This window comes from Lutra lutra, chromosome 6, assembly GCF_902655055.1.
Source record: "Lutra lutra chromosome 6, mLutLut1.2, whole genome shotgun sequence".
Classification (NCBI taxonomy): domain Eukaryota; kingdom Metazoa; phylum Chordata; class Mammalia; order Carnivora; family Mustelidae; genus Lutra; species Lutra lutra.
In genome coordinates, this window is record NC_062283.1 from 53896095 (window position 1) to 53919491 (window position 23397).

A 23397-nucleotide genomic window follows, 5' to 3' on the forward strand; every position below is an offset into this window, starting at 1 on the left:
GGGTCATGGAAATCTATACAGAGGGTACCACAGATTCTTAGGGATTTGGAAATGAGACAGGGAATTGATGCTCCTGTCCCTGAAGGCCCTGCTCAGGCTACATTCACCACAAGAATGAAAGCCAAGATACTGCAGTGTGCCCTCAGCTCCTGGTATGGGACGCTGAGATCCATGCTGAGTCCAGCTGTGGCACAAGACATTTATGATGCTGGACAATCCATCACTGATCTATGAGAAACTAACAAATCCTGGCAGTGGGTATGGGCCATGATAAAGACCTGGGACAGAGAGGGAGCTCAAAAAGCTGAAAAACTATTTCAATTGGGTGGAAAGATTCTGATAAAAGTAATGAGGATGTCACTGTGGTTTGACGTCCTTGCTGCCAGGGCTCCACCTGAAGAAATAGACTGGAAATCCATGCTCTGTTGGTCGCCCTATGGAAAACCTTAAGTCCAAACAAGAGTTCAGATCAGTTCCATTGGCCCCTGTCATCCCTCCTTCCCCATCTGCTCCAGCAGAGGCCATGGGGACATGGTCCTATTTGGGGTGGGTGCCCTCCACACTTCCCATATAGGATGCAGCCCAGGATCGCCTCCAGGTTAGGGCCAGTAAAGAAGGTTGGAAGCCTCATGTTCAGCTCACTGTTCACTGGTATCCCAGAGATTATCAAAAGGTGAGGGCTCTGGTGGCTTTTGGAGCTGAATGCACCCTGATACAGGTAACCCTCAGAAGTTTCCTGGCCCTCTCAGCGCCATTGACAGTTATAGAGGACAAACAGTTACAGTCAGGAAGCTCACTTTCACACTACAGATTGGGCATTCAATTCCACCAGAATACAAGTTTTTTTTTTTTTAAAGGTTTATTTATTTTATATAGAATGCGTGTGGGCAGTGATAGGAAGTCACATCTCAAAGGTCATGATGTACAAGACGGGGCAAAAGAACATGACATCAAGTGGAGGTTACATCTCCCCCAGAACCTGCAAGCAGCAGGGTTCGTAGAAAGGACAAAAGGGGTATTAAAACAGCAGATGAAATTACTAACAAGCAAAATCATTTGGCTGGGTGGGCTAAAATACTATCCCAGGCTCTAATACATTTGAATGATATATCAGTAGGACCTCTAGCCCCATGTACCAGACTGGGGACACCTACTGAGACAGCCAAATTGGCAAAGATATGGAAGTCATGGAAAACAGCCATTGCCCCATGTCTCATGTGGGGCAGGGTGTGATGCTGCTGAGAACACCGAGCCCCATCATACCTGGGAAAGGCAATATCTATGGCATTTACAACGGGGTGTCCTACTGGAAAGGGTGAATTACTTCCCGTCCCTGGTGAATGGGAGGTACTGTCTCCTCTGGGATCCAGTTGTCCCGTGGCAAGCTGGACCTGCCGAAACACACTGTGCTTGGAATGGAACATGCACCACTGAAAGAGGGAGAAGGTGAGGGTTCTGGTCTGGCATATCCCCCCCTTAGTTCATCTCCTCTCATCTACGTCTGCTGGCCAGCATGTATGGTGTGCACAGCCAGGTCAAGTTCCTAAAGCTGCTCACTTCCCTCTCCTCAAGGCCAGGAGCATGTTTTGTTTTCCCACTGGTACAATAATTTGGCCACCATCTTTGTCCCTCCACTGGCCTGGAGGACATCATAAACACAGAGAAGCCCTGACTGCATTCACCCAGCAAGCTTTAAATGATAGCTGGGAAAGTCTGTCCTTACCAAACACTGAAAGGTCTCCAGTGAAAAAAACTATCCTCCCAAACAGGATGGCTTTGGACACTATTATAGCCTCAAAAAGGCACCTGTGCCTTTCTCCAAACAGAATGTTCTATGTTCACACTTGCGAGAGTCTGCTAATTAAATCACCGAGACACAAGTGAATGCCCTGAGCCGTTCGACCCCTATCCTAGGAGACTTAGTCAATGAATGGTTTGGGTCATGATGGGGCTCTTGATGGAAAAATTATTACTTATTTTGGGGATCATGGTCTTAGTCTATGCTTTTTCTTGAGCGTGCTATGGTGTTGCTGTGCTATCTGCCTCTGAGTGCAGCTGGATAGCGTCCAAATGAGCCAGCCACCTTGATGCCGGCAGAAGCCCTTGCTGACTGTTCAGGGCACATTGCAGAAGAGGGGCTCGTGAGATTATAAGCACTGGTTAGGAGGGGTGGAGTATTGGGAGGAGGGGTCATGGAGAGGACGTGACCTCCAGCTGACCAGAGAGCTGACCTGGGCAATTGGGCAATTGGAGGCTCCTCACTCCCCACTGCCACTCCGTCCTTGAAACGTACACTCCGCCCACCTTTCCCACAGTGGCAACCATTTTCAAGGGCACGACCTTGAGAGAGCAATGTGGTGCTGAGACTACTCGCCTGGTATAGTTTGAACCCAGCTGAGGCCTCTCTATAAACATCTAAGATTGAGGCAGGCAGGTGTGGAGATCTACTCATCCTGAGGGTGCCCAGGACAAGCCTGTAGGTACGTTTCCTTGCTCCTTGAACCCGCCGCCTTCCAGTCCAGAGTGGTCTGTCTGCCGCTTTCCTCTGTCTCTCCTTGCCCTCTGGGTAAGGGGGCAGCAGACAAACCAAAACAGAGGGTGGGTGGGGGGAGGTTCAAGGGAGGAGGTAGCTGGAGGTAGCCGGGCTGGGAAGGAAAGCCAGGATTTCATTAGATCATGAGAGAGTTTAGGGAGTGCAGAAGGCACCCACGGGAGACAAGGAAGGGGCTGACCGGATGAAGGCTTGTCTGAGAGGTGACGGGGAGAACCGTCCCGTGCAGTGCAAGGTTTGCTTTGGAGAGCCACGGCAGGGAAAGTTGGAAAGAGAGGGGCTCAGATCCTGACCCACGGAGTAATCAGAGATGGGGCTTTGTCCTGGAAATAGCCCCTGAAAGGAAAACTAACAGCCCCAGAGTGTCTCCTTTGTGCCAGGCCCTGTGTTAATTTCTTTGTATACATCCCCTCCGTTACTGTTGATAAAGATTCTGAGAAGTAATCTTTTTTTTTTAGGAAAATATTTTATTGATTTATTTTAGAGAGAAAGAGAAGCAAGTGCGAGCTGCGGGGAGAACAGAGAGAAGAGAGAATCTCAAACGGACTCCGTCTCCAGTCTTGGGTGCAGAGCCCAACAGGGGCCTCAGTCCCACGACCCTGAGATCGTGACCTGAGCCAAAACCAGGAGTGGGTGGCTTAATGGGTGGAGCTGCCCAGGCCCCCCACTGAGAGGTATTCTTATCATTTTATGAATGATGGAGGTTTGGCATTGAATTAAAAGCACTAAGTAGAACAATAGCACAAAAAATGCAGTATTTAGGGAAGAGAGACCTGAGGGACTGGGCCACCGTTCCACGGAAAAGGGATAGAGAGACCCTGAAATCATGGCGTCCAGTTTGGAGGGTGCAGCTTTTTCTTCCTGTTTCTTTCCTTCCTTCCTCCTCTGCTGTGAGGACAAGACAGTTCGCCGCCCTTGCCCCAAATTCCCATTAGTACCATTTTTTTTAACCCAGTACCATACTTAACACTTGCTTTGTTAAACTTTTAATTTTATATATTTATTTTTTGTGTTGACTGATTTCATGGAGGACTGAGGCTCTTCTAGAGCCTCTTCTAGAAACGAAACAAAACAAAATAACCTCCCCCACCCCCCACCCCACAACCACTATTAACTTGTATCTTAATATCTAGAATTTATTATTTTTTAGATTAAACTTTTGCTCAATAATGAATTAATCAAAGAGGCTGTTCTTATTTACCCAGCTGAAACATGCATAAAATAGGTTGGTGGGAGAGTGGGGGCGGGGTGGAATAGTGATGATTTTATATAAGATTCTTAGATTATCCTTTTCTCCTGAGCTTGGGAGGATGGCAGGTCCCTTAGAAGGCTCAAAGCCATGTTGGTATCACTGCCTTAATTTCCCAAATTTTAGCACAGTCAAGTAATAATATGTGAGCAAAAAATGATGGTAATTTTTCATTTTTTTTAAAGTTCAAAAGCTACACTGCTCCTGCAAAATTGAAAATGCTTGTAATGTCTGAGCAATTTTGAGAGGATTGATTTAAGTGGACAGGATGACTGTCTGGCTGATCTCTCTGATGAGTATGGAAATACTACTTCTGGCAGGTGAGTGGGATGTGCTCTGAAGGGATTATAGCTAGAACACAACAAGTTACCTTGAGAATTAGTTTATAGATACTTAAAATATTCTTCGGGAGGATAGTCTTGAAGCATCTGTTCTGGGTTTAAATTTTCTCTATTTAAAGATTATTTTTTCCTGTTTAGTTGTTGAAGCTATATATAAGTTATGAATATATACTTCTATTTTTTAATGGCCAATGGAGGTTGCTGTTATGATCTAAAGCTTCTAATCATAATTTATAGCCTTCTTTTTATAATTCATTTTTGAGACATATGATGTAATTCTCTTTAGATTTTATTGCTTTATCTTCCCAAAGGGAATAGCTTATCTTGTTTTAGTGGTTAATGAGTGCTTGTATCAAACTCTTCGTTTCCCAAATCATGTCTCTAATTTTCTCTGTAATTTTGGTTGTCCTTGGCATCTTTTTATGGCATTTGTTTGGGACCTACTTTAGGTTGAAGTATCTAATCCACTTTTGAAGGGTAAGCACGGGCTGCTCTGGCGGGGGCTGCCATGAGTAATTGTGTTGGTAAGAATGATTCCCCACAACTCGTGGCAATGCATCATGCCCCCTGTGTAAGTGCACATGGAAGGCCTGGGGTAACCAGAGTTAGCACGGCCTTGATTATATTTTATCTTTTCTGATATCGGAAATGTAAAGTGTTCTGCAGATCACACTTTTGCTATCTATGATCTCACTGAGGAGCTGACTGATTTTTGATGGCTCCTTGAATTGGCTTTGTCTTGGCTAAGGCATGTCCAGGAGTGTCTTCAAAGATAAGGATTTTATTATTATGCTCAGCCAATGGTCTCAATGGGAGAACCTAACATGTGAGAGCCTAACATGTGTTGTTTATAGTTTGTTGTTGTTGTTTTCAAGGAAATTCCAGCACGGATGCATGCTTCAGCCTCTTTCTGAGCAGGCAAGGCAAAACAATCTACAGAATTTTTTTTGTGTGTGTGTAGAATTCTTTTTTTTTTTTTAAATATAAACATAATATATTTTTATCCCCAGGGGCAATCTACAGAATTTTGTGTCCATCTGGGGAATCATTCTGGTTACCTAGTCAAAAGGAAGAAATCAGAGGATGGTACACTGAGCAGGATGATTGAGATAGGGACAGCTTCTACAAGTTTCTCCTCTTCTCTGGGAAGTGGAGTTACAAGAAATAAATGGTGGCTTTACAGCTAAAATAGGACTACCTAATTCAGGGGTGGGAAAGAGAGAACAGATCATATGTGTTTAATTAGGAACCAAATGTGTCCTGAGGCCTTTCCCAAATGACGTAGAAATGTAGGAATATTCTGGTGAACTGTGGGTTTTTGGAGGTCCAAAATAAGTGGATTAGCCAGAACTCTCCTTAAAATGAAAGTTTGGAAGGTGTGATCCCCAGGCCCATAGCACCAGCAGCACCTGGTCAGAACTGTAAGTTCTTGGGCCTTCCCCTATACCTACTGCATCAAAAACTCCAGGGGTGGGGCCCAGGAATCCGAGCTTTGTCAAGCCCTTCTGGTGATTCAGAGGAATGTTAGTTTTTGTTTTTATAACATTAGGGAAGCAGGTGTATTGACTCTGAACTTCAAACCCACTGTTTTTCTTACTCATCGACAGTGCCTTCCTGGAGTTTCCGCATTGAACCTGAAGAAGGTAGTCTTGCAGGGGGAACGTGGATCACAGTCATTTTTGATGGTAGGTTTGGCTCTTACCAAAAGCAAGTTTCTTACTTATTGGTAGTAAGAATCCTAAATAATACATGAGGTTTTGGCTAAGGACAGGTGTAAAAGAGGGCCTGAAGGGCATTGGACCCACTCACACTGATTTCTGTGTTTCCAGACGCTCACTTGCTGATGTCACAGAAGGAGAGCCCATCACACCATTATATGCCCATGCCTGCTTTCTTATCCCAAGCTGTGGGATGGGACCCTAGGAACCCCAAGTGACACAACATGGAAGCGTGTAGCAGAGTCCTTGGCAATGTGTTCCCCAGAATCTTGCAGATGGTTCTACATGTGGGAAATTCTAAACCACAGCTCAGCTTCCCCATCTGTACCAGGGTAGAGAGTAATTGTGATGGCTGAAAGAGTCCTGGATTTCACTGGATGGATCCAAAGAGAGAAAATTCTTCTTATAAACTCATAAATGAGACCATCCATTTACACTGGAGTCATAAATGCATTTGGAAATGAGTAGTCCTTTCATCCTCAGGCAAGCTCAGCATGTCACATGGCCCTATGTGGCCATGTTTTTACATTCTCCATTGTGGATTGCAACTCTGCTCAGCCTGAGATTCCCCTTTCCCTTGTGTTTAGGTTTGGAGTCGGAGTTCCTTTATCCTGACAATGGCGCTCAGCTGGAGATACACCTGGTGAATGTGGCTGAGCCCGCCCTGCCCAGCATCCCTTGTGATGTCTCTCCCGTCTTCTTGGATTTGCAGGTGGTCATGTGCAGGACCAGGTAACCTGTCTGGGTAGGAGAAGATCAGACAGGGCCAGTGCTTTGCCTATCACTGTAATTTGGGGTGGCACATTAGAGCAACTCCCTCTAGGACTGCAGTTATCAGCTATAGCTTTAAAAATGTTCCACATGAATACGCTTCTGCGAAGTCCCCTATCAGGGCACTAAGGCTTAAGGGAGGATGAAAAGATAGGAAAGAACTTTGAGAAATGTGAGACATTTATAAGGAGGGGTTGGATGGTGCTTCCAGCTGTGCTTTCTTGTTGTTGTTTGCAAGGGGCTCTATCGCTATTAAGATTTCAATAAATGGTGCCATTTCCCCATCTAAAGAACTCAACTCTTGAAATAGGTATAATTCTAGTGATTGTGCCTAAACCCAAGACCAATTAGAAAGGAAATTTGCTTTAGTCCTCAGCCTATTTCCTTTTTGGTATGATTGGTACAGGATTCCAGGTCACCTACTGTCCTATTCAAGTTCTTGGTGGCTTATGAAGTTTCATACAAGTTCATTCTTTTCCTACTCATGTCTTAGAGATCCCGTGTGAAAGTGGATCATTGCTTAAGAGGACAAGAAATTATCATTTCCTTTTGTTTTCTGTTCTCCCCTTCAGGAAGCCTCCCTTTCTTCCATCCCTGCCTCCTGAAATCTAATGTGCAAATGTCAGCTCTTCCCTGAACATACAACTGAGTGTAATCTTGCTCTTCTTTGAAAGGCGGGTGGATAGAGGCTGACACAGGTGATGCTTGCCACAGCTTTGAGGAAGGAGCACGTTTTGTAATTTACAAGAGGCATGGCACGTGTAGCGCAGTGACCCCGTTTTCTCAACCCCGTGTTTCTCATGACACTTAGGTTCGTTGTTCACTTGTCACTTTCATCCTAGAAGGAAGTGCTCTGAGGACAGGGGATGTGTTAATACCACCCTTGTAGTCCTTATGGTACTTAGCACAACACCTTGTGAGTAGGCGTGGCTTTCTAGATGACCCTTGAACTGAACTTTCTTGCAGCCCTCCTGCTATTGTTTTTAAAACTCGGTTGTATGTCTTCCTCACATTTTATGGTGGATATGGGCATAGGGTTCCCGCAGGAACTTTCCATGAAATAGATCAAAACTCTGAAGTTTTGTATGTTCTATTTCCCTCAATGCCAACATGTTAATGATTTTGAGATGTACCATATAATCTATTTTAGAGGAAAGAAACACTGTCCTCTTACATGTACTCATGGGTTGGAAGATGAAGATCGAGTTCAATTAACCCTCAAATGTGAAAAAATGTACATTTTATCATCAGCGAAATACCATCATATTCATTATCATAAAGACATATCTGCTTTCACCAGGACATGCCCTGTAGCCTCTAAATCAACACTGTCTAAACCAGATACTATGTTAGCCACAAATGTAATTTAAAATTTTCTAGTAGCCACATTTAAAAAGTCAAAAGAACCAAGTGAAATTATTTTAATTATTTTTATTTAACTTAACATATCCAGAAAATTATTTCATGTGTAATCAACATATAAATTACTAACACTATACTTCGTATATTCTTTGCACACCAGGTCTTCAAAATCCATGGGGATTTTACACTTAGCATATTGTATTTGCGACTAGCCACATCTCAAGTGCTCAGTAACCACGTATGGCTAATGGTGGCACATTGGATGGTGCAGATTTAAGTAATTAAACTCATTCTGAAGAGTTTGGTGAGAAAATCGTGGAGGGAAGGCACTTCTTAATTCTAGCTCCTTAGTCATCCTATTCCCTCTCTTACAAAAGTCAGCATGAATGGAGCCTCAAAAAGGCAAAGAAATCATTGTGATATTTGTGAGAAGAGGAGAGGGGGTCCAGGATTCTTTTGATGGATATAGGAAGTGTTTATGGGCTGTTTGAATATGATGAAGGCAAGAACTTTTTTGGCAACATATGAATGAATTCAATGTCTTTTTTTCCCGAAAGAGCCTGGGGTTTAAACCCAAGTCACCCTTGACCCGTGATGTTTGCACACATAAGTTTCTTAATCTTTTTGGAACTGTCAGCATTTTTTTTTTTAATGGAAACTAGGATTAGATTATCTATCAATGTCTGTTCCAAGTCTTGAAGTCCCGTCAACCTACAATTCTGCAAGATAAGATTTTTTTTTCTAAATTTTAAGGGCTTTCTATAAAACAATTATAACATGTTGGTGTAGGATCCAATCTTTAAAGTCTTGTGGGTGAGTGGATCTAGACTGTAGAAAATGAAACATAGGAATCCTTGGTTAGCTCTGCTTCACAGGTGCTGGAAGAAATTTGGAGTGATCTCATGGGGCTGTTGGCTTTGGTAGTTCACAGTTTTTGGTTCACAAGGATTTCCACTTTCTGCCCTCAGATCTCTGCTGTCTGAAGCACACGAGGGTCTGTACTACCTGGAGGTGCATTCTGGGGGACAGGTGGTGGGCAGCCCCAGTCAAGGACCACGAGACAACTGTACGTTCAAGGTGGGTTCTGAGGATGGAGGAATGTGTATTTGCCTTGTCTGCGGGTAGGCCTGTGCTATCAACCAGCAAGTTATAAGTCAGCCAGAGTCTGCTTTGTCAGGGTAAGAAGAAAGGTGGATGGTAGTTGTGAGGTGTCTGAGATGATACCAATGAAAGTTAAGTGTGGCACACTTGTCAGACTCTGCTTTATATGCATTAATTTGATGCTCACATCAACTTTATGGGGTAGCTATTTATTATCCTGGTTTTATAGATGAGGGACTTGAGGATCAGGGAGATGAAATAATGTGCCCGTCTCATCAATAATTTTACCTATGTCCTCCAGGTACTAAATGGCAGAACTACGATTTTTAAAACTTAGTTTAATTTTTAATTTTTGTATTGACTTATGATGTCCTCTTAGTTTCAGGTATATATCATAGTGATTTGATATTTTTATACATTACAAAGTGGTCCCCGTGATAAGTCTAGGTGGCCATCTGTCATCATACAGAGCTATTACAATGTTATTAACTATATTCCCTCTGCTGGTGGGAATGTAAATTGGTGAAGCTGCTGTGGAAAACAGTAAGGAGGTTTCTCAAAGAATTAAAAACAGAAATATGATCTTGCAACTTCACTTCAGGATATTTATGTGATGACAATGAAAACACCAATTGGAAGAGATATATGCTACCTTATGTTTATTATTTATAAGAGCTACATTATGGAAGCAGCCCAAGTGTCCATCAACAGATGAATGGATGAAGAAGATGGGGTATATATACACGATGGAAAGCTACTCAGCCATAAAAAAGAATAAATCTTGCCATGTGTGACAACATGGATGGAATGAGAGGGTGTTATGCTAAGTGAAATAAGTCAGACAGAGACAGACCAATTCTGTATGATTTCACTTACATGTGGAATCTAAAAGAACTAAGATTTGAACCTGCATTGAGGATTCTATTTTTTTTAAATTTTATTTATTTATATGTCACAGAGAGAGACGGAGAGAGGGGGAGAGAAAGAGAGAGCATAAGCAAGGGGAGCTGCAGAGGGAGGGGGAGAAGCAGACTCCCTGCTGAGCAAGGAGCAGATATTGGACTCGATCCCAGGACCCTGGGATCATGGCCTGAGCTGAAGGCAAACACTTAACTGACTGAGCCTCCCAGGTGCCCCCATGCATTGGATTCTAAGTCTTCATCTAACTGAAGCCCATGAGGAGCCACAAAGATTATCATTGGCCAATGTTTTATGTCAGACCTTCAGTTCTCCTACATCTCAGTAGGGGGAAGGGACTCAGAGACTCAAGTTCTACCTTGCCCTCTGCTTCATGGTTGATTGCTGCTCCTCTTTTCAATCCTAGACTGAAAGGGCATTTGCTAGTGGTATTCTCCTTCAAGCGCAGATCTAAAGGGAAGCAGAGAGAGGGAAAGCTTTTGAGTTAATGCCTAACTTATGATGGAGAAGCAATATGCATACTTGGTCTTAATTCTGTGTTTGGTTCAGCCTATTGTCCATTTCAGGTTAGTTTTCCACTAACCTCTGAAAAGATAGGCCCTAGACATTTCATAAAAGGCTTGAGGTTTGACCGAGCTCATTGTCATGGTTGTCCTTCCCACAGGGTGACCCTGCTAAAGGGCTGTTCATGAAAGTCTCGGTCATTAATTAATGCTTCTTTAGAACAAGACTTCATTCCCTAAATTCATCCCTGTTACACTCTACATTTTAAACAGGCAATTCATTGACAAATTTGGAATTTGCTGTCAGTTCACATTTAACAACTTGCTTCTCCCTCCCAGAGAGTCTTGTAATTGTGCTTCTGTACATATGCAGCAGAAAGGAAAAAAAGATCATTCTTTCTTATTAAGCCCCACACGCCCACCTCTCCCCTGTCTCTGTGAATGTAGCAGAAGATGGATGGCCGGGCACCCTCCCTGGTCACCATGCTGTTTTTGGTTTTGATGTTCCTTTCACCCCAGATAGTAGTGTTCCTACTTATTAAAGATCGGAGACGAGAGCAAGGGGAGAGAGGAGAAGCACTTCCTAAAATTGCACATTAAAGGAAACAAGTCCTTGAGTGCTTCGCCTAGCTTGGCGAGTTGATGGAAAATCACCAGGGGACGCAGTTAATGAGAGGCATTCCAAGCTAAATAAAACACGGTGTGTCTCTTTGTTTTGGGACTGGGACTGGGGGGAACTGTGAGTATTAAAAATTAATTCCATCTCGCCAGTCCACTTCAAAGAGCCTGCTGCGGGTGCTGACAAGTTTGAACAACTCACAGAAGGTTTATCAAGCAGCTGGTGGCTGTGGCTTCACTCTCCTAATCTGATGCTTTTCCTCTCCCCCGTCTTGCTGCCACCGACCTCGCCGGGGCTCAGGGATCAGCATGAGGGAAGCTTGATTTGGAAGCTCATTAATTTTTCACTTTGTCATGTCTCTAGCTTGCTGGGTGAGCGGGGCCTGTTCTCCTTAGAAATGTACTATTTTTCTGTCTTGTCAGCTCAGGGGGAATCACAAGGGAGAATCTTTCTGAGGTTTAACTCTGAGCACCCCAGCACGACAAGGAATAGCAGGGAGTGATCGAGGAGTCACTCTCTTGCCCCCTCGTTTCTGGTGGAAGGCTCACAGGCTGAGTGAGTGGTAGGTCTTACCTTGCAATCTGGAAATCCGGAGGCATGTCTCTGGATTACAATACCATACAAACCATGTATTTGGTTCGGACTCAATTGTTCTTTTGCTTCAGTTTCTAACATCTGTGAGAAGGACTGGTAACCCCTGCTCTTCCTCATGAAGCTCCTAGGGTATACTTCCAATGGAAATGACAATGGTATGGAGGGCGCCCCAGTGAGAGGTGAAGGCCCAGGTGCAGGAAGAAGCTGGGAGGCCAGGGTCGGAAGTGCAATTTGGCAGGTGTGTGTGTGGCATTGCATTAATCCTTATCTTTTGGTGAGATCAGAACCAGCTCCCAAATGGTGAGGTCACTACATTCTTACCTTGACCTTCTGACTGTACATACTTTCTGCGACCTATTCTCTAACCCTCTCTTTTACAAAGGAGGAAACTAGCCTTGATGGCAGGCTGTTCAGCCATGTGGATCGATGCCTAAAACCCATGCTTGCCAAGCCACTGTCAGCTTTGTTGAGATGTCTTTGGCTCTCCCCTCTGCTTAGGGCTGTCGATGAACAATGGAGTTATTCTTTGGTGATATTTTCCCTGGGAAGATGGACTTCTGGCTGGAAGCAGACCAAGCAAAACGATCTGCTGTCATTGGATTTGCAAGTGGGAAGCAGTGTAGTTTACAGGGACTGAAAGCAGTCTAAGCGTCTAGAGGAGGTTGGAAGTGAGGGTGTCAGAAGGGGGAGACCAGGTCTCTTCCTGAGTGTTATCAGCTCATGGGTCAAACCTTGGCCTGGTCAGTCCATTCTTCTGCTTCTCTCTTTACACTGGCCCTGACCATGAAATGCACTAATCTTGGGCTAACCCAGATGCCTATAGGTGAGATGGGATTCCCAGAGTTGTCCAGGCTTTCACCTCTCCCATCAGTGCTGTTTCGTCCTTCTCAGAGGAAGGTTGCTTCCCATTCCTTGAATAATTTGAATCATTTTTCTCTCAGTAGGCACCGTCCATTTTCCCAACAAATACCTTATTTGCGTGCCTACCCAACTTCCAGTTTTTTTTTTTTTTGTAGCTCACTGATTCCTGCCTAGCTGTTGGCTGATAATAATTTAAGTTGCAATCCTTTCAATTTAAGTAAGCAAATTCTTGTCTAGGTAAATTAAAAAATCCTTCAAGATTCCAAGATACCAAGTTACAATATTGGAATTCTTAAGCCTGGCCTACCTACTTTCTTTCTGGTAAAATGTGTTCCTGGGTATGGCAGGTGGGCAGGGAGAAAGAGATTTGCCAAAGTTTGGAGAGTAAGGTGCAGGGCAGAGAGAGCTATGTGACCTTGATAAAATTCCCTTTACCTTCTCTATGGAAAAACGATAATAATATCTGTCACCTTTGCCTCACAGATAGACTATGAGGATAAAAAGAAATAGATGGGGGCGCCTGGGTGGCTCAGTGGGTTAAGCCGCTGCCTTCGGCTCAGGTCATGATCCCAGGTCCTGGGTTCGAGCCCCACATCGGGCTTTCTGCTCAGCGGGGAGCCTGCTTCCTCCTCTCTCTCTGCCTGCCTCTCTGCTTACTTGTGATTTCTCTCTGTCAAATAAATAAATAAAATCTTTAAAAAAAAAAAGAAATAGATGAAAGTTGATTTGAGGAAATGTAACCATTTGCCACCTTAGACTAATATTTGATGGGGAATGACTTCTGCTTCTTGTTTGTGGTTGTGATACACTAATGAAACACTTCCTTGTGATGACCTTTCCTAAACAGTTTTCCAGGGCACAGACACCCATTGTTTACCAAGTGACACCACCAAGTGGAGCTCCAGGTAAGAAATCCCCTATTAAAATAGGAGAGATTATGGATCCCTTTGCCAGAGCTATTGCAAACTCTTCTAACCAGATGGGTGCTCTCTACAAATGGGATCATTGAGCTTCTTCTCTGATGCTGTTTTAAAAATAAGTGTCAACCTCTGGTTTAATTTTAACCAGGTTTGGTTTCACCTCTGAGCACTTTTGCTCTGTTACTTTGCTGAAAACAAAAGAATCCAAGCACAAAAGAAAAAGAGGCTAGCAAAATCATACCAAGTCCTGCTGGAGAATGGAGGAAATATAAATCATCATTGCTCTTAACGTGCTAATCATCCACTTTGTAGCAAACCTTTATTGAACGTTATTGTGAGCCATGCTCTCTTCTAAGCTTTTGGCGTGTATTGTCTTATTAGATCCTCACAAGAACTTGAGGACATAGGGACTATTATTATTCTCATTGGCAGATGAGGAAATGAGATGCTAAAAGGTTACGTAGCTTGCTTAAAGTCAGCTAGGGAGGGTAGAGCTGGGATCTGAACCCAGACAAGCAGAATCCAGAGTGGGTAGGTATAGCAAACATTTTGTTCTGTTTTGAGGGGTGGTGTCCTGTACCACACAGAAGGCCAGCAACTCTGATACTTACCCTGGTTTTTTTTTTTTTTTTTTTTTTTTTAAATTAGAGGGCACACACACATGCGAGAGCCAGAGGCTAGAAGAGGAGAAGAGAGAGAAAGCTGAGATTTTCATAAAAGAAGGGATGGCAGCTAAGAATTAGATTCAAGAATGGCTAAGCCTGTCTTACAACTAAGTAGTAAGCACAGCGAGGATTATATATAATTCACTGTCTGATTCTTGGCAAATTCCTATGTCTATTTCAGATTGTTCCTTTGTTCAGGCTTTCCAGATGGTGTAATTATGGGAATACAAGTTCTAACTGTTTATATGTAGTTGTGTCTAAATGCATAAACTGATCTCGTTTTGAATGGCTTGACTGCTCAAGAATGTCAAAGTGGGTATCCGAGTTGCTGGAAAGTGTTTGCACTTCTGTGTATGTGTATAGACTCAGATTACATTGTGTGTATTTAAATGATATCCCGAAGACTATGAATCTGGCCTGATTTTATTAATGCAGGTTATTCAGAGATCTTTTCCTTTCCATGTGTCTGATTAATCAAGGCATGATCACGTTTTATTAAAAAGAGATGTGGTCTGAAAATCACAGGCCGACGTTTGGGTCCCTGCTGTTGGGGTGTTAGAGAGCTCTTGTTTTGATGGCAGAAGTCCACAGGGCGAGGGCTGAGGAGGGAGCCTGCCATCAGAGGTGTGAAATGGGATGTTGGCTCACCCAGCTCTGTCAGGCCCGTTTCTCTCACTGAGTATGAGTGCAGCACCCTGTCTTCTCCACCTTCTCGGGGAATGATCGCTGGCTGGGCCTGATTGGAGTGGAGGGGTCCCTCCAGGCAGGATCCATGCAGCGGCATCTTTGAAGTCACTTTCCAGACAATTACTCTCATTAGGTTTGGGAAGCCTGTCCAGAGTGGCAGCCCCGGAGATGAGGGAGGTGGTGGGGACCGGAGAGATGACATTCCATTAGCAGTTGACTTTCTACCTGTGATGAACTGTCCTCCACTGTGACGTGGAATTGTCCAGCACCATGGACAGGCTTAGTCATTTCTTAGCCTCTGTTGGGCTGCTTTGTTGAGGAACAAGTCAGAAAGTCACAGAATTCCCAATTTCTATAACTTGTTACCAGTTTTTAAAATTGTGCCCATCAGAGCTAGGGATCAATAATTTAGCTCTATTGAAACAAAGGGAAATTATTTTGCCAGTTGTTAATAGGAGCAGAGAACTGAAGACTCTAGGCTTTCTTCATGTCTGTGACCTTTGTCTAAGGCATTAGGTTCCCTCCCTTTCTACCCACTCACTGTATAGTGGCTCTCATACTTCCTGGAAGGGTCCCATGGTTTCACTGCCAGTCATCCAATGACCACATCTGAAAGCATCTCATACAACTACTACACAGGCACAGTGTGAAGGGAATACCTTCTTGGTCATGTTCTTTTGGGACTTTGAATGTGGCCATGAAAAGATTCTAAGTCCTCTGCATTCAGTGGCCTCATGAGCCCCATGGGTGCTCTTTTCTTTTCCATCTTTGTGGTTTTAGTTATTTCTTTTTTTTTTTTTTTTAAGATTTTATTTATTTAACAGACAGAGATCACAGGTAGGCAGAGAGGCAGGCAGAGAGAGGAAGGGAAGCAGGCTCCCTGCTGAGCAGAGAGCCCGATGTGGGACTCGATCCCAGGACCCTGGATCATGACCTGAGCTGAAGGCAGAGGCTTTAACCAACTGAACCACCCAGGCACCCTGAGGTTTTATTTACTAACCAAAACCTCTCTCATCTCTTCACATCATTTGTGAAACTACAGCACAGATGGGTAAATTCTCTAATTATTTGGAAGGCATGCATTTCCAGGTCATGGGGTTGTCTGGTGAGCTTGAACTACATCACATTGCTGTGGTGTGTTTGCTTAAAACTTTGCCTTATGTAGTTGCACAGAGCTGAGTTTAGGTGTTTTCAACTATAGAAGAAATCAGCTCATGTAACATCTGGGAGGGGCCCCCAAACTCTTTTCGAGAAAGAGTTACATCAGATTCCTTTCTCACCTCTGGTGAGCAGAGCAGGTAGGGGCAGTACCAAGAGTGCACCTTGCTGAGAGGGGATTGCTGATGCCTGCACTTCCTCTTGAACTCAAAAGAGGGGAATATTAAGGAAACGTTTGCTACCCAGTGGAAATCCCTGTGAGTCACATAGAGGAGTGCAGCAGTAGAAGTCATCCATTCGTCAGTGGACTAGGCAGACACGAACTGCTTGCAGATCCCCAATTTGCCCTATCTTTGAACACTAGCATATTGGTTGAATGAGCGAGATATGTCTTTGCCCATCCTTTAAGCCATGACACTGTTCTATTTCATCTCATCCCCTCCTTTCTTAGTTTCCATCCATTTGGGTCATCCTTGACACTTAATCTTTCGTACTCTGAGATATGGAAAAAAGTTTAACATCCGGAATACCCGGCACCTCCTGGGTGGTTCGTATTAGCAAGTGTCCAGAGGAAAGTCTCGTGAAATGTGGAGCATCCCAAGGCACATTGTTCTTAAATCCCATGTTGGGTGGATGGTCTACACACAGCCAAGAGGGTATAGAACAAGGCAGCGTGTGGAAACCAGCCCCTTGCTCCTGAAAGCCTCATACTTCATGGGACTGTGAGGAAGACCCGTTACTGCTTCTGTGCCTCATATATAGATGATTAAGCCTGTGATTACAATAATCGGTTATTTTAGACTTTCCAACATGTAGTATTGATCACAAGATCATATTTGGGCTCCTTTCTTGTATGGTTTGTAAAAAGGCATTAATATTCTGACTCATGACCAATTTGGCCATATTAAATAGATGTAACCAAAAAGAAATAGTCTGTGTTGTAATTTATAGTTGGAGCTAAGTCTGTTAAATTAAAAAAAAAATCTTCTTAAAACAGGAAAACTAATACACGTGTATGGATGGATTATCACTGGAAGATCAGAAACCTTTGATTTTGAAGCTGAGTACATTGAGAGGTAAGACTATGTTCTCTGGGTGTTCAACTAGTTACAAATATGCTGGATTGCTTCCTGAGCCCAGCTTCCCCAATAGCAATAAATTGTGAGCAGTTGGCACGGAACTGCTGTTTTCCTCTTTGTAGTTTATGGTCCCTGGTGAGCTGGGCTTCAGCAAACTTTGTTAATGTAATTGCAACTGGTCGATTAAGTTGATCCATTTATATACTGACAACTAGTCACTCTGGGCTCAGCGTGAATTGCGCTGTAATTGCATCCGTGGGTTTTCTTTTTCGATTCTCACCCTTCTCCCCCTTGTTTCTGAGGTTGAAATAAATTTTTTATAAAATGACGCGTCAACCCAGAAGACCATTATAACTTCCCTGTTTGGTTGGTATGCATTTGTGCATTTAGAAATTCCGTTAGTGTGATGGGAGGAAGGGAGAAGGCACTGAGAGCTGTTGAGTTTTACTGTTTGCTGGGAATGATTGGGATTGCCAACATGACTTTCTTCACTAGAGGCTCATGAAATAGAAGGTGTTACTATTAAATCAGGTGTGCCAGGGAAAGAGGAGGACCAGAGGGAAAGTGTTGAAGTTGTAGTCTGTGGCGGAAGCTCTAAGCCACTGATTATGCAACATCTGAAGTAGTTAGAGTGAGGACTGATGAGGTAGAAGGAACCTAGTCTTACTGTAGCTGAACAGATTCTGTATATTGGATCTAATTTTCCTTGTACTCCTCAAGAGGATGGCAGTATCTTCCTCTGTTCTGTTCCCTCTCTGTGATTCTGCCCTACTTGAAGAGGACATGATCTGGCTACACACAGGATCTACATTCCTGGCATTAATTCAGGGTCAACTTATTTTGAAAGGAAATCACTCTTTCTGTGGAGACTGGAAGCCCCAAGGTCATCCTTAATAATATGCCACATTCACTGCTTGGTCCCATGTCAGCCTGGGTCTGGGATACAGCATTTGAAAGGGGAAACAAAGGCGTGAACGCCACAGTGGCTCGGGGTAGACCCAATAGAGCTAATGTGGACATGATGAAGATTTGGGGGAAAAAGGGAAATGCTCCTTCTGCCGTGTGAAAATGCAGACCATGAAACAGTGCTGTGCGCTCCTACCTGTAGGCTGAGAATTGATTCAACATCTCCTCAGGGGACAGGCTTGGGCGACGTGCAGAATTCCTCATAAATCCAGAGGAGAATGCTCAGAACAATGTTTCCTGTGAATTTTGCCAGAAATATTTACTGGGACCCTAACGCTATTGTCTCATGTCTTTCCCCCCCATTTTTTATCCAGCCCATTGATCTTGGAAGCTCAAGGAGACAAATGGGTCACAGCCTGCTCTCTTGTAAACAGGCAGACAGGAAGCCGGTGAGTGTCTTTCCTGCCTACATACATGCTTTTAGTTTTTTCCATGTGGGTTTCTCTCTCTCTCTCTCTCTCTCTCTCTCTCTCTCTCTCTCTCTCACACACACACACACACACACACACACATACACACATCTATTTTTTAATATAGATCACCCATAACTGCTGACTGCTTTATTTTTAGACTTACTGGAAAATACATGGTAATTGATTCAAAATGCAAATTGAAGTGGATTCTGAAACCAATCTTGAAAAAAAAAATAGCTAATACTAAGTGTTCATTCTAGGCCAGGCCCTGTCTAACACTTTCACATTTATGTTACCTAATATCCTTGTGAAGACATATGGGTATTAGTCCTGCTTTATGGCTGAGGAAACTGAGGCACAGAGGGGTCCAGTAACTTGCTTAAGGCCCTGCAAAGAGAAGGTGGCAGAGATGGAATGAATACCTGGGCTGACTAGATAGCCTCCAAGTTCATGCTCTTAACCACTCTGCTGTATTGACCAGCCAAAGGAATAAAAAAACAACTAAAATTTGTCTATGTGTTACAGTGAATTTTTAAAAAGAGTGTCTATATGCTTACAATTTAGCTAACCAAATTTTGCTGGATTTCACTTCACTCAGGATTGAGTAAATTTAACCATCTCTTGAGGCCATCACAAAAATTATACTCCATTGCTTAGTTTTTTAGGACTGACATTTTATAGGGCCAAACTCTATAATGTATCTCTTCCTGTTGTCTTCAATTTGCTTGCTCAGGATCCTTCTTTTTTGGGTTGACAGTTTTCCCCCCAAAATCTGTACTTAAATTCTAATTAGTTAACATAGAGTGTAACACTGGTTTTGGGAGGAGAATTTCATGATTCATCACTTACATATGATACCAGTTGTGCTCAATAAAGTGCCCTCCTTAACCCATCACCCATGTAGCCCATCCTCCACTCACCTCCCCTCCAGCAACCCTCAGTTTGTTGTGTAGTTAAGAGTCTCTTATGGCTTGCTTCCTTCTTTTTTTGCCCTTCCACTATGTTCATTTGTTTTGTTTCTTAAATTCTACATATGAATGAGATCATATGGTATTCATCTTTGTCTGGCAGACTTATTTCACTTAGCATAGTATCCTCTAGTTCCATCCACATTGTTGCAAATGGCAAGATTTCCTTATTTTTTATGGCTGAATAATATTCCATTGTAGATACATTCCACATCTTCTTTATCCATTCATCCATCAATGGACATTTGGGCTCTTTCCACAGTTGGAAATTTCCATAGTTGGCTATTTTTTTTTAAGATTTTATTTATTTATGACAGAGAAAGACACAGTGATAGCAGGAACACAAGCAGGCGGGAGTGGGAGAGGGAGAAGCAGGCTTCCCACTGAGCAGGGAGCTTGATGCGGGACTCAATCCCAATACATTGGGATCATGCCCTGAGCCAAAGGCAGATACCCAACAACTAAGCCCCCCAGGCACCCCCATAGTTGGCTATTGTTGATATTGTTGTTATAAACACTGGGCTCTCTGTGTTCCTTTGAATCGGTGTTTTTGTATCCTTTGGATAAATACCTGCTAGGGCAATTATTGGGTCATAGGGTAGCTCCATTTTTAACTTTGAGGAACCTCCATACTGTTTTCCAGAGTGGCTGCACCAGCTTGCATTCCCACCAACAGTATAAGAGGGTTCCCCTTTTTCTGCTTCCTCACCATCTGTTGTTTCCTGTATTATTAATTTTAGCCATTCTGGCAGGTGTGGGGTGGTATCTCATCGTGGTTTTGATTTATATTTCCCTGATGAAATGTGATGTTGAACATCTTTTCATGTGTCCGTTGGCCATCTGGATGTCTTTGGAAAAATGTCTATTCATGTCTTCTGCCCATTTCTTAACTGGGTTTTTTTTGTTTGTTTGTTTTGTTTTGTTTTTTGTTTATTTTTTTGAGTGTTGAGTTTGACAAGTGCTTTATAGATTTTTGGTTATTAACCCTTGATCAAATATGTCATTTGTAAATATCTTCTCTCATTCTGTAGGGGGTTCACACTTAAAATAGATTTTTTTAGTAAGAGTTTTGGTGTCCTTGTTGTAAAGGTTTTGGAAAGAATGGAAAGGTCTGAAGAGAGGTTAGGAATGAGTGAAATTTTGTCTCTTACACCATGTGTTTAACTGATAGCACATGTATTGATGAGAACTCTAGTTAGTACTATTCTACATATTTTCTCCAATGAGTTCATTATGCCTTCTGTATCTGCCATTTTTACTGACTAGCTGGTATTTTATTTTATTTTATTTTATTTTATTTTATTTTATTTTATTTTCTGGGCTAAAGAGTCAAAACTACTGAACTGAGTTGTCTGGTAATTCTCACCACTGGTTTTTGGTTCTTTCTCTAGCTATCCTCTTCAGGAAGACCATGGTCTTGGGACTCTGCAGTGCCGTGTAGAAGGCAACTACATCGGTCTGTCCAAGAAGTAACATAAGTTGAAAGTCTTATCTGTTTCTTTTTCTGTATCAGAAAAATACTAGTTCAAGGATTGCTTCTCACAAGGATGATTATAGTCACTACCAGCTGTTGAGAACTGCTTAAAAATCTATATGAAAGAGCTTAAATAGAAATTAATTTAATCATCACAGTGAATGGATTGGTGAGGCTGGTGGAATTATTTTCACTTTAGAGGGGAGAAAATTGCAGCTAGTGACCAGGGCAGCTGGTTATGGATTTACCATGTTTAGTGTGACTTTAAGCCTGGACTCTGAGCTGCTATGTGCTACCACATCTATCCTTTTATTGTTGGAAGTCAACAGTGATTGTGCTGAGTCTCAGATGTGCTTATTTTGGGCACTGTTAAAGAAATTACAGGTCTGGGTGGTAACTTGGTGATTATCTGGAGTCCTTGGGTTTATGGTAGCAAGGACCTGGTCCCTGTGACACAGACAGACTCCTGTGTTAATGTCTGTTTCTTTTCGTTACAGGCTCCCAGAATGTTAGTGTCTCGGTATTTAACAAAGGAAAGTAAGTAACTGGAAGCAAACAAATTTATCATCACCTTATATTATTGATCTCTTTCTGGTCTTGCTTATTTTTTTGGAAGCTTTTATAGTGGAGAATTCTAAACATACAGGAATAAAATAGCATTAATGAAACCCTGTGTACCTACCTGATTTCTTTGACTTAGGTGAATATAATTGTGTCTTACACACTCATCTTGAGGTAATGTAAATGTTTCAATGTGATGATGGCACAAAATGGTGGGAATTAGATCTTTAGTAATCTCATAAATTTAAAACAGGACATTGTTCCATGAAATGCACTGTACCATTCTAAGAAATGCCTTCCTCAAGATGGAAAGGGTCCAGATTTCATAGAGTTTTGGAGAGGAGATTATGATTTGGAATGGTTTCTGTATGCCTTAGCTAATGTTCTGACACCGTATAACTTGTCAAGGGTTTTCCTGAAAAGCATACTCTCTAGCTGACATTCATCCCATTGTGGTGATAGCGGCATATCACCTATAGCTCCCAGTCCCAAGAATGGAGGTTCTCTCCCTCTTTCTCTCGAATTTAGGAAGGAATAATACTAGTATCTATAGAGTATCTACTATAGGCCATCTCCTTACCAGGCCCTTTCACATTCATCTTTCCCTAACATTTGTGATGCTCTGTGAAGTAGGTATTATTGGGACTCCCTGGAAGTAGGTATTATTATTAAAAACTTTCAAAATCACAAAACACAGGTTGCCCCATGGGTATCGTTCTTTACTCGTCAAAGGGAGCTGGTATCCAGACTATTCAAAAGATCAGGGGAAGTTGGCCCTCGATCTTTGTTGTAGGCAGCTAATTTAAGAAATGCAATCTCAAATGGTTTTTTTTTTTTTTCCATCTAAAGCAAACCTTTGTCTTGGCAGGTCCATAGTACATAAGAATGCATGGATGATCAGTGCTAAACTGGAACTTTTCCTGTACCAGACACACTCAGGTACTCATGCCTTTCTCCCTGAACTCCTCACTCCTTCCCTCACACCTTACTCAATGTTGGATTCTTCTTCTCTTTCTCCTGGTGCCATTTCTCTAAAACCAGGAGCACCTGAAGCTGTCTCCCCAACCCCCATAATGATGGGTGACTTAGGTTTCGGGTGAGAAGAAATTGCTTGTGTGCATGCTATATTAAAAGAGGCTCGATCATAGACTTCTATACAGAGTTTGTGGATATAAAATGAATGAAAGAAAGGAAGTCATCCTTGTTCTATGTTCTGAGAAATAACAGAAAAGCAGTGGCCCCCAAAAGTACAAAAGTGTATCTTTCCGGTTACTTTAACACCCCCTCTGAACATTCACCCAACAATTTATGACTTGCTAATATTGATGTTCAACGATGGAGTGGCTCTCTGAAGGGTAAACTTCTATGCTGAAAAATGAATGCTGAAAATTGGAAACTTGGATGAAACTGTGAACCCAATTTGGCAGTAGGAAGTTCACCACTGAAGAAGAGTGCTTAGGTTTGAGTCTTGACAATGATCATAAAACCACCGTAGATGTTACTGTGAGGGAGGAACCCATTCCAGGGACAGCAGGATCGACCTTTGCCAAAAGTGCAAGAAATATCGTAGGTCGTGGGGCAAATGTCATTATCTCTCTAGAGTGAGTCTAATTGTGTAAAAAGCTGAATTTTGACCCTTGCCTTTATTTTCTTTACACAGTGTAACTAGTCTCTTTGGGAGTCAGTTGGAAGAAACCTCCGAGGGGATGGTGGTAGTGAGGGCCGAGAGAAGCGGGGCTGGAGCTTGCTGAGTGTTTTACATGTGAGCTCAATGTTTATTTAATTCAGATGAAGACACAGACCCAGAAAGGCAAAGAAACCAAAGTTCCTAGTGCTAGAAAATGCAGATCCAATTCAAAATCTTACGCACAAAAGTAATAAACAATGGGAAGTACACTCTTCTGGCCACCTGACCACA

At 42.8% G+C, this 23397-nt stretch overlaps 1 protein-coding gene across 2 annotated transcripts in view; it reads left to right on the forward strand.

The window, feature by feature from the left end:
* The first annotated feature begins 3109 nt into the window (after positions 1-3109).
* LOC125102236 (fibrocystin-like) overlaps positions 3110-23397 on the forward strand; it is an 85923-nt gene continuing 65635 nt past the window's right edge. The window contains exons 1-11 of one of the 2 annotated variants that reach the window (XM_047733201.1): positions 3110-3225; positions 3986-4120; positions 5749-5826; positions 6447-6591; positions 8961-9069; positions 13436-13493; positions 17016-17094; positions 18378-18452; positions 20836-20900; positions 21416-21455; positions 22348-22418. In XM_047733201.1, the coding sequence (XP_047589157.1) occupies positions 4069-4120; positions 5749-5826; positions 6447-6591; positions 8961-9069; positions 13436-13493; positions 17016-17094; positions 18378-18452; positions 20836-20900; positions 21416-21455; positions 22348-22418 (772 nt within the window). In that variant the 5' untranslated portion in view covers positions 3110-3225; positions 3986-4068. The remainder of the gene's footprint in view (positions 3226-3985; positions 4121-5748; positions 5827-6446; positions 6592-8960; positions 9070-13435; positions 13494-17015; positions 17095-18377; positions 18453-20835; positions 20901-21415; positions 21456-22347; positions 22419-23397) is intronic. The other variant, XM_047733200.1, reaches the window with a different exon arrangement.